The sequence below is a fragment of the Myotis davidii genome, unplaced genomic scaffold, assembly GCF_000327345.1.
Source record: "Myotis davidii unplaced genomic scaffold, ASM32734v1 scaffold401, whole genome shotgun sequence".
Taxonomy (NCBI): domain Eukaryota; kingdom Metazoa; phylum Chordata; class Mammalia; order Chiroptera; family Vespertilionidae; genus Myotis; species Myotis davidii.
In genome coordinates this window covers 1,950,168-1,960,979 of record NW_006291020.1, presented here as the reverse complement: position 1 = coordinate 1,960,979, position 10,812 = coordinate 1,950,168, and the positions used below count along the sequence as shown (strand labels likewise).

General features: G+C 57.8%; 1 protein-coding gene across 1 annotated transcript in view; it reads left to right on the top strand.

The window, feature by feature from the left end:
• TBX19 (T-box 19) overlaps nucleotides 1–2,130 on the top strand; it is a 33,906-nt gene extending 31,776 nt beyond the window's left edge. Inside the window, exon 6 of the mRNA XM_015564267.1 lies at nucleotides 846–2,130. Coding sequence (XP_015419753.1) covers nucleotides 846–1,128 — 283 coding nt within the window. The 3' untranslated portion in view covers nucleotides 1,129–2,130. The remainder of the gene's footprint in view (nucleotides 1–845) is intronic.
• Nucleotides 2,131–10,812: the final 8,682 nt, after the last annotated feature.

Below are 10,812 nucleotides of genomic sequence, written 5' to 3'. Positions count from 1 at the left end.
CCCTCCCCCCCGCTGCCACTTCCATCTGGTTGTAAGTTAAGGTGACAATCAGCTGGAATGCTTTGGGAAGTCCTGACCCCCAGGCATAGGCAGACTAGGCACACCAGGGTCTTGGTGAGTAGGTGAGGGGGCGGCTGTGGGGGTAGGGAGGGAGGCAGCGGCAGTGTTTACAGACCTCGCTGGGTGACTCAGTGCAGCCAAGTGAGAGAAAAGGCGCTGTCAATAAGAGGATCAGGAAGGGCCGGTCCGCCTCTGTGCCAGGGCAGAGCTGGCCCAGGGGCCCCAGGGGGAAGACTCATTGTAACAGCTGCCGTCTACTGGGAGCCATGCGCCAGGCGTCACGGAATCCTCCAACATCGGAAAGTCTGCATAATTATCCCCAATCTCGAAGACGGGGCTCAGAGATATTACATAATTTGGCCAAGGTCATGAGCTAAGAGTGGTCGAGGTGGCCTTCGGTGCCAGGCTTTCTGACCCCAGCGTGTCCTGGTTACTGCACCACATCGCCCCTCCTGGCCAGGGAGACCTCTGGCTTCCTGCCCTTCGCACAGGCTGGGCCAGGGAGGCCCAGAGACGGAAATTGCTGTGTTGGAAAGTGAACAGCTTGTTGGTGGCAGGGCCAGCCTCAAACTTCAGGTCTCAGCACACCTAATCCTGTCCTCCCCCGCTCCCCTCACTGCTCCCCTTGGCTTCTCTGCAGAACAGGGCCAGTGTGTCAGAGCCGCAGTAAAGCCACGGCCAGGTGCCCCTTCCAGCCCCACGGCCTCTCAGTATCGTATGTGCTTGTCGGGCAATGGTTTCTGGGAATGCCATGACGCATCCTGTCTCTCGTTCTGTCTCTGCAGCCCCTACCCGTGCCTGTGGACCATCAGCAACGGAGGCGGGGGTGCCGGGCCGGGCCCCGACGTGCATGCCGGGTCTCCGGGCGCATTTCTCCTGGGCAACCCCGCCGTGACTTCGCCCCTCTCCACCCAGGCGCCCACTTCGGCGGCGGTGGAGGTTCTGGGGGAGCCCTCGCTGACCAGCATCGCCGTGTCCACCTGGACAGCGGTGGCCTCGCATCCGTTTGCGGGCTGGGGTGGCTCGGGTGGGGGTGGGCGCCATTCTCCCTCCTCGCTGGACAGCTAGGCAGGGTCCGAGGGCAGGGGTCCACAGAGAACCTTCCGTGTGTCCAGCACCTAGAACCCCCGATCCCAGTGAGTGGGGCTGCGGGGGGTGGGCGCCTCCAGAAGCCGACTGGCAGGTTGTTCAGCGAGGGTGAGGCTGATGACGTACTGGGTCTTTCTACCACTTCCTGTTTGCGATCTCATTTTCTCTGCAGAGGATTTCTCTGTGCTCGGGCAACAGCGGTTCATCCAATACCCTCCCGTGCCTTGCCCCTACTCCCAAGTGATTGTAGACGGCGATACTTCTTCTAGGTGAAGAAGCATATGACACTAACTTCTGTTAAGTGAGCTCCAAGTTTGCCTGCCCGAGGCCACCGTTTTGTGGCTTTGTGCAGCCCTCAAGGGTGTGTGGCCACAAGCCTTCTACTCTGAGAGCAAGAGAGGCTGTAACTCAGCGTGAAGGTAGCAAAGATAGAGCCAATCACACAATCCAGCAGGAGCCTGGCATCGAGGTCAGATCACGCACTACCTTGCTCAGTCACCTTCGATGGCTCACCAGTGCCTGCAGAGCAGAGTCACACGTAACCACCAGGGGATCCTCTACAGCCCGGCCTCGCTGCTTCTGCAGCTGAGCTCCCTGCTACCTGGCAGCACCCGTGTGTCAGTCGAGGGAGACACTGCCCCGGTGCTCTATGTTCAGTGGACTTTCCCACCGCTGTGCCTCTGACCCGAGCTGTCCTCTGTCTAGTCCCGTTGTGCATCCTACCCCTCTCTCCGCCTCGCTCAAGTGCCATGCCCTGCACCAGCCCTGCCCTGCCCTGCCCGGGGCATTGCTGTAGCCAATGCCCTGCCCAGGCACACTCCACTGTGCCCTGCCCCGACTCGCCCCTGCTTTGCCTCTGGCGTGAGCTCCCTCATTCTGCCTGTGCTTTCTTCTCTGTGAGTGTGCCTCTCCCAGAGACTGTGAGCCCCTTGGGGGCGAGGCCTAGCCTTGGCTTTGTGCCCCACAGCTCCTGGATCTGTGCCTTGCCTACCGTAGGTGCCCAATAAAGCTTGGTTGAGCTGAACTGGTGTGAAGTGTGTTTGCTAAAGGACAGTGGTGAGGGGCAGAGCTTAGAGACAAGCGGCCGGGACAGGGTAGCCTGTCCGTGTGGGAGCCTGGGTCACGCTGGACGGCCAGGTCTCAGTGCCTGCTGACACACGGCGACGGTGTGGCCTAGCACTGGTCCGTGGCTCCCTGCACCTGGGTCACCTGGAGCACCTGCGAGGATACAGATTCCCGGGCACACGCCACACCTATGGGTCAGAGTCACGGGGCTGGAATCCAGGAATGTGCATTTCAAACAAGGGCTCCAGACAATGGACACGGAGTCGTTTGAAAAGACTCTCCTAGAATAGAAAAATAAAGTGATAAATACTCTAGGAACCTCATTACAGATACAAATCCCAACCTCCGTCTCTGCCAAGCTCATTGCTATAGCCCATGGCAAAATCACTGTTTCATTGGTTCTCCCTTCCTCTCCTACCCACCACCGGATGTGATGATAACCCAGGAGGGAGGTGTCCAGACGCGGTGGTGAGTGGCTCTCCCAGCACTGATGTCACACTGCCCACTACCCTGACCGAGTGGCCACTGAGGGAGCCCAGGGTTCTGCTTGGGGCCCGGCAGTGGTCAGCTGCTCCCACCACTGTTCCACCAGCTGAGCCCATACAGACCCGCCCATGCCAAGCCTTGGTCTGGGCGTGCCAACATGGCCCTCTTGCGTCCTTGGTTCTTTCTGCAGAAAAGGGCCCTTTAACACGTGCCATTCCATTTTGGAAATAATGCCACTCCTCCCACACGGTGACCTGGAAAGCCACCTGACCGCACTCAGGCTGCGGGGCCAGAGCTCCGGGTCCCTTGAGTGTGGGTGATGAGGCACGAGGTACCCACACACTGCCTTTTGCAAAGCTGTCTGGTCGGCACACACACAGACAGGACTCTTTCCTTCCCCAGGCCCTCTGCCCTGCCATCAGAGGCCACTGAGGTACTGACATATTGGCATCTCGGCAAGGTGGTACGTTGTAAGTTGTAAGAAGTGGCCCTTTCTCGTTCTGCTAGAAGCTGAGGCTACCGTAGCCTCCTGTTGCCCCTGCGGGCTGGGCACAGTTCCTACTCTGCGCCAGACCCTACAGCAGGGGCCACGCACCAAAGGGCTGGCAAATGCTAACGGCTCTATGGAAACCTATCTGTGGTCTCACCCGTTCTGCCCCTCCCCCAGCCTGGAGCAGGCAGGAGAGGCCAGGGGCCCAGGGCAGCGAGAGCCTGCAGCCTTCATTCCCTGTCCACTTCCCCGGCTCAGATGAATGGGGTCCCCCCTGAGGATGACGTAAGCACGGGCTGGGCTGGGGGTGCGTGGGCCTCATCGGCCTGGGAGCCCGTGTGATGCTGAAACGCAGTGCAGCAGCTGCATGCAGGCCCGTGGGTGTCAGCCCTGCAGCGGGAGCCGTGAGCTTTCTGGTGTTTTCTCCATAGTCCGGCCCATTGCTGACTGGGAGGAGCAACACTTGATTGCTTGTCAGTTTTAAAAAATGACAGTCTCTGAGGTTCTAGAGAAGCTTTGGAGCATCTTCGTCACCCAGCTCATTATAGAGGGAAACAGCGCCACGCTGGGTTTCTGGCGGGTCCCATGACATCGAAGAGGAGCTTCAGTCCCACCTGCACAGAAGAGTCCATGCAGCGCCTTTAGGGGGTGGTGCACATTCTCACTCTCCCTAAGGCCTGGCCTATTTGAAGGGTCTCCCTTGAGGGGCCTTGTGAGTCTGCATGGCCTCACCTCAGCTCCAAACACCTCCGCCTACCGGGCTGAAGCCAGGCGCTGGCAGGACTGCTGACTCCCTAGTGCCCTCGGTGGGCACCTCCGGGGAGGGGTAAGGGTGGGAGGTGGTAGCTGAGGAGAGTGAAAATGTTACCAGAGAATCAAACTCCCCTGTCGCTTGCGGGAGCGAGGTGGAGGTCCGGGGGGTACCACCGACATAAGCATCTTCAGGGGCCCCCACGAGAGGATGGGAGGTGGAAGAAGGCCCCACTGGAGGGACTTACATTCCTCAGGCCCACTGTCCCACTTCCCCCAGGCCGGTCCTGCACGGGGCCGCTGGGGCTCAGCAGAGCCGGGAGGAGGGCCAGTGACCAGAGCTTCGGTTCCCTGTTGCAGCCGGATGCGGTTTGGCATCCAAGCTAATTACAGCCTATTCGTCCGTGTGTGGGGTCCACCATGGTCGTGTGTCACGTGGGTGCAGGGAGCGATCCCCCTGCCACAGGAGTCACAGAAGACAGTGCCCTGGAGCCAAGAGAGTCTGGAAGTTTAAATATTTATGTTTCGTGGGCTTGCAGTGGCCACGCCCATCCAGGCCATTAATTTGTTCTCAGGTATGACTGTCAGACAGGTAGGCACCTTCCCAGGTCACTCCGACCTTTACTGGGCATGCGTCTAAATTGCCCTTGTCTGGTTTCCTCCCCCATCAGCCAGTGGGGGACAGACGTGGAGAGTGTTAAATGCAGCGTTTGGCAAAGCTGTAGAAATGGTCTGCCTATTTCCAGTTTTCCCTTGTTCCCTTCCCTGTTAAACAATAGCCAGGTTATTACAACGGCATCAAAACACTTTCGTTATTAAGACGAAAATCTCAATAAAAGCTGTTTGCAGCCTGGCAGCTGCTGGCCTCTTCCCCCACAACTTCTCGTCCCCGGGAAGCCAGCGGGTCCTTGGGACACAGGATGGCAAGCGAGGACCCAGGGGCTCCCCGGAACGTGGGGTTTCCAGCATGAAACCAGCCGCCTGGGTGTGCCGGGATGGGTTGGCCAACCTCCACCAGGAGCGCACGCGTGGGCTGAGAGGGGGCGCAGAGCCCCGCTGCTTTGCCGCATGGGGAGTGACTGCGCTCCTGACAAGATGAGCAAAGCTGCGAGGACACGCACCTGCCTGGCTTGGACCCCACTGCTGCACTCTTCCCAGCATCCTCTAGGTGGGGCTGTTGTATAGCACAACTGTCTGCAGGAGGACACTGCTGCTTAGCGTGGCCGGAAGCGTTGGGGGCAATAAAAGCACAGACGGCCCTGTCCATCTGTCCAGCTCTACCCAGCACCTCCCTGTCAAGAGCTTGACATGGTCTGAGACCTAGAGACATTGTCCACGATCTTAGGGTTTTCTTCTCTCAAAGTTGTTACAAAACTCCAGGTTTTAGGCATCATGTGCTATTAAGCCAAGTTTGTACATTCTATATTTATATGGTCAACTTAAAAAAAACTGTTTGGCCCTAACCGGTTTGGTTCAGTGGATAGAGCGTCAGCCTGCGAAGAGAAGGATCCTGGGTTCAGGCTCCTCCCCTGCCTGGGCCCTAGTCGGGGCTCCTATGGGAGACAACCAATCAATGTGTTTCTCTCTGTCTTTTTCTCTCTCTTCTATTCTCTCTAAAAATCAATGGAAAAATATCCTTGGGTGACAACAACAAAAAAATAAATATTAAACAAAAACAAACAAACAAAAAAACTATTTGCAGGACTTTAGTCTTCTCATAAGAGAAATCTGCTGAAGTTTAGCCTGTTGATTTATTTTTGAATGAAGTTCTGCCATATAAGAAACACATTCTCAATCCTCCCCAACCCATTCTATATAATAAAAGAGAAACATGTAAATTGACTGTCCCTTCACTACGCTCACCAGCCAATCAGGAGTGAGTATGCAAATTAACCTGACAAAGATGGAAGGTTGATTTGCATACACAGGCACCAGGCAGAGAGCAGAGCAGGAGAGCCAGAGGCTTGGGGGGACGTGGCAGAGTGGGAGGTCATGGGATGGAGACAAAACAGGAAGGGGAAACTTAGAGAGCAGGGAGCACCAGGAATTCTGGGAATAGTAGCTCTGGTGGCAGACGGATCTCCTACACTAGAGCAAAGTGAGCCTGGAGCAAGTTACTGTTGTGGTGGGGGATGGAGGGAAAGCAAAGGTGAGAGACATAAGTAAAATCAGAGTGTCTAGAAAAAATTAAAGGGAAGATATCCTAAAACTTCCAGGAAATCTCCACCAATGACGCACAGAAAAAATAAATGCCTCTATTATTGTGTGAGCAACAAACCAAACTGGGTTGGGGTCTCAGACAATTCGCTCATATGATTGCAAAGACAGACAGAAACTCCTGGATTGGAGAGGGTGCAGGTCAGGCTGAGGGACCCACCCCCAGTGCACGGATCTTTGTGCACTGGGCCCCTAGTGTCATATAACGTTTGATCAGCTTATCTCCAAGTCTCCTGCCTATGTATTAACAGAAACATTCAGTAGGTCAGGCGTGCACTGAAAGTTGTAACTACCAAAATCCTCGTCCCTGGATAAGAAAGACAATTTCCTCCATGAACTCTCAGTTAAGTAGAAAAATCAAAAGAAACCTTCCAGGCCCTGACCCTGCTGATGAACGTTATTATGAAGGGTTTGAAGCAGTCTCGTGGGGGTGTTCCCACACTGACACACCAGCTGCTGTTGGGGCTTTAAACTGGCGAATGGGCCACAAACAACCCTCACACCTCATTTGAGTTAAATGAGCTTCAGCTCCTCCCCTGAGACTGTGTGTGTAGTTGCTTTGCAGGGTCCGCTCCAGCCCTTCCGTGTGGAAGGCCATGCACACAGCTCCTGGGTGGCTTGCACCTCCTGGAGGTTTCTGTGATGGGTTTAAGATCGCCTTTTCTCTCTCAAAGGTTGAGGCATTTGTGCTGGGGCGGGCAGGTTGAAGAGCTTAGAGAAAATCACTTTGCCTGTGTTTCCCGTCCTCTTCCTCCCTCTGTCCACTTTTCTCACCAGGGGATATGGGGGGACAGGAGGAGGATTCAGGCTGGAGGAGAAAATGACTGAGAGCTACTGGGAAGGTCTGGAGGTGGAGAGTGCTGGGCACACGGACTTAGCCCTGGTGATGGGTGTGACGGGGTGCGGGTGGGGGACGGTGCCAGCCTCGGGTTTCCTGTCTGTGGGTATGTGTGCTCTGCTGCTTTAAATCAGAGCCTGGCAGCTGAAGTTCAGGGCCCACCCTGTGCCCCGGATCAGGCCCAGGGCCTGCCAGGCATTCTCCTGGGACCACCTACTGGGAAAGTTTGCCTCTTCTCGGCCTCAACCTCACAGGCCGACACCAGGTGGCAGCAACGCGCCAGTTCACCCTCAGCCCCACTGCGTCCGGCTGGCTGGCTTCTGACGCAGAACTTTTAAAAAAAGAAGCAATTCTGCAGTTTTCTTTTACAGAAGGAGCTGCCCACACAAGACTGGCAGCTCTAGAGAGCCATGGAGATAACGGAGACGTCACCTGGATGAAAGCTGCTTTCTGGTTAGAACAGGCAAACAACCCCCCCCCCTCCATGCAAGCATCCTTTCTGAAGCAGTGGGAGAATACAGTGCCATTTGGTCCTGATTCTTCGGAGCTGACAATTCCACGTCGAGGGTGTGTGTGCAAGCTGCATCCCAGAGGCAGGGAAAGGATGAGGGGCCGTGGAAAGGAGCACTTAGCCAGGGTCTACCATCTGAGCCCTGTCTCCCAAAGGCCAGCCGACCGGGTCCTCAGGATTTAGTGAGCCCACCCACCGCCCTGCCCTCCGCGCCTGCCCACATGCTTGCTCCTCCCTTAGGGTTTCTGTTCCCGAGTGCTGTCCATGTCCTGCAGGAGGCCGCCTGTTCCCGCTGGGGCTGCTGCGCTTGCAAAAGCGACCATCTTGCCCAGGACCGCTTCCCCACCTGCCTGAAGGCTGTGCGTGCGGCTCTAGAGGCAGCAGGAGAGACAGAGGCCAGGGAGGAGGCGGATCAGAGCCGGGGGGGGGGGGGTAAGGGAGCCCTGACAGACACCTCTTTTCTTTCTCCACCATCTATGAGCCCTGAATTCAAGGGCTGTTGAGAGCTGTATGCTCACAGAGAATAAGAACCCGGGTTGCCAGGTGTGTGGCTGCTGACTTCCTCACCTCTCAAGGTCTCCTGTGACCTCAGTGAGGTGGGAACATGCACATGTGCCCGGTGCCCTCTCTCGGGACCCGGGGCGATGGGTGAGGTGCATCTCTTTGCCGTCTGGGTCCACTTAACCCACAGAGTGTATTCCAGGCTCATCTTTCTGACATTTGCATGTTGCCCGAAGTCCCTCCTTTTCCAGAAAGCCTTCCTGGGCTGAGGAGTGAGAGTGGGCTGGTAACGAGTCCCCTGCATTCAAATTCTGCCATTCTATGTTCACATGGGACCTCAGCCAGACTCATGTCTTTGCTGATAGTGAGAAGGGTTTCCTGGTAAATGTGTGCACCGGTGCCAGCTTTGCTCGTACTTTGCATTTTCTCCGTGCGCCCAGATTTCTATCCGCCAGAGGGCGTGCACCTGAGGAGGGTGGGGCGAGCCCCCTGCACGCTGGACACCGTGCAGGTGGGTGCCCGGGCCCCGGCTTCCTAGGCCTGGAGCCTCAGCTGCCCACGGCCCACTGACGGGTTCAGCACAGATTAGGGCGCCAGGATCTGAACCCCACAAGGGGTCATGAGAGTCTTGGCCACAGTTTCGGGCTCTTGGGGCAACAAGAGATCTGCTTACTCCCAAGCCCTAACCTCCCCTAAGGCACCTACTCTCACTGAGGGCTGGCCCTCCCTACAGCCTCCGAGGGCTCTGGTTGCCAGAGAAGCCCGGGTCCCATCGTGTCTCAAGTCCGAGTGGGGCTGATCACGGCCATTCAGAGTTGCAGCTGGAGTGATTTGAGGGACGGGCTCCCTCCACTGTGCAGGCCCCGCAGGTTGTGGATGGACCGGGCCGCACTGGAGGTCCAGTGGCCCAAGGTCACTGACTGTGTGTAGGTCACAGCAGTGGGCTCTCAGGGGACCAGGCACCCCCTAAGGCCCAGCCCTAAACCACCCTGTGCACACGCCCACAGAAGGACAGCGGTAGAGAACCCATGGCCTTGCAGCCGGACAGGGACACCGGCGGGTGTCCTCTGCTCTAGGCACCCGGGAACCCCAAGGCTGCACGTCCGCATGGGGACTGACTGTTCCCATTTGCAGCTGCCATGGGAGCCAGAGTTGCGGGGGGGGGGGGGGCCTTGCGGGGGGGGGGGGGGTCCTCGGTCCCAGGGACCAGGGAGGTTTTGGGACCAGGCTTCTGCTCCACAGGCCTGTGGGCAGTGAGCGCTGTGGGGCACGGGCAGTCAAGTTGGGGTTCTGGGAGCCTGGGTGGAGCTGACCTGGGTCAGCAGAGGCCCGGCCTCAGGGGCAGTTTCTTCAGTGAACAAGGCATCTCCAAATTGCAACCCCTAACCTGCTCAGGGGTGCTCACTACCCCTGAGGGTCGGAGCGGAGGGCTCGGTGGGTTGGCAGGGGGACCTGCACAGAGAGATGCCTGGAGAAGCATCAACTCCAGACGGGGTCCTGCTGGGGCCAGTTTGCAGCTGCTGCCCCGCAATGTGGGGTAGGCGGGCTCCCTCCTCCCTGGAGGCCACGCAGGTGGTTTTTGGTGGACCCAGCGCTGAGGCCGGCTGAGGGGGGTATACAGGGCATGTGCCTGCAGCCCAGTTGGAGGGAGCCAGGCTCTGGAACTGGGAAAGGGCCGCAGAAAACCCTGGCATAGGAGCGGGTCTGGGATGAACAATTGCCTCATTCCAGTTCCTTGGGCGCTGAGGTCCAGGTTCAAGGTTAACACACTTGGGTCCTGGATACTCACTCATGATGTGAAAAGGCGGAGATGCTGTGAGCTATGACAGCACAGAAACCAAGTTCAGACCTGAGCTGCACGGTGGTGCGTTGCCCTCACGTTTCCCCTCACTGTCTCCTCTGGGTCCTGGTTTTGGACTGTGTTTAGTAGCTCCCCCTCCTGGTACCAGGCCTCGCAGGCTCACTGTGCAAGCAAAGGGGCCTGAGCCACGAAAAGCCGCACAAACGGTCCGCACCGTGAAGGCGCCGGGAAGGCTGGGAGCGGTGAGACTGGGGCACAAAGCTGGGGGGCATGCTGTTCATTGCTGGGGCTCTGAGCAAGCTGCTGGTGCTGTCAGGGATCTAAGTCTTCTCCCAGCCAGATTCTAGGCGCCTGACACTGCAGGTAGCCTCGCAGACGGAAGCAGGTGGCCCCAGTCTCCCAACTGACTTCAGAGCAGTGGCTAGGATGTTACCAGTTACCCGGCCCTGAGGGCGTTTTGGGAGAATCAGGCCCTTCTGCAGCCAGAGCTCCTAGGGCTTGGCTGCGTCTGCTGGGTCTGGTGGTAAGTGGGGTGCGGTGTGTGCGAAAGGCGGACTTCGTTTGAAACCCTGGCCCTGGGTTGCTGTGATGAGCACCGGCAGCAGCAGGAGAAGCGTGGCTCCCCCTTCCCCCAACCCGAGGCTCCCACACACGCATCACCGCCTCACCTGTCCTCCCGCAGCACGAGGCCCAGCCCGGAAGAATTCCCTCCTCCCGTCCACACTCTCCGGGGCTCCTAGATCTGCACTCACTTTCCCCTCTGGCCCCGGCAGCCTCCCTGTTTCACGGAGCCTGGTTGTTGCCTGCTTAACAGGTGGTTTTGGCGTGTATTTTTGGGGAAAGAAGAAGGCATCTCAGAGCCCCAACTCACCCAGCTCCACAATCCCAAGGGCTACCTGCTCTCGGCCTCCCGGCCTGCCCCCGGGGCTCGGCCTTGGGGAGGGTCAATCAGGGCCACTCCTTCCTGAGACGGGAAGGAGGAGGAGGAGGCCTGACTGGCACTT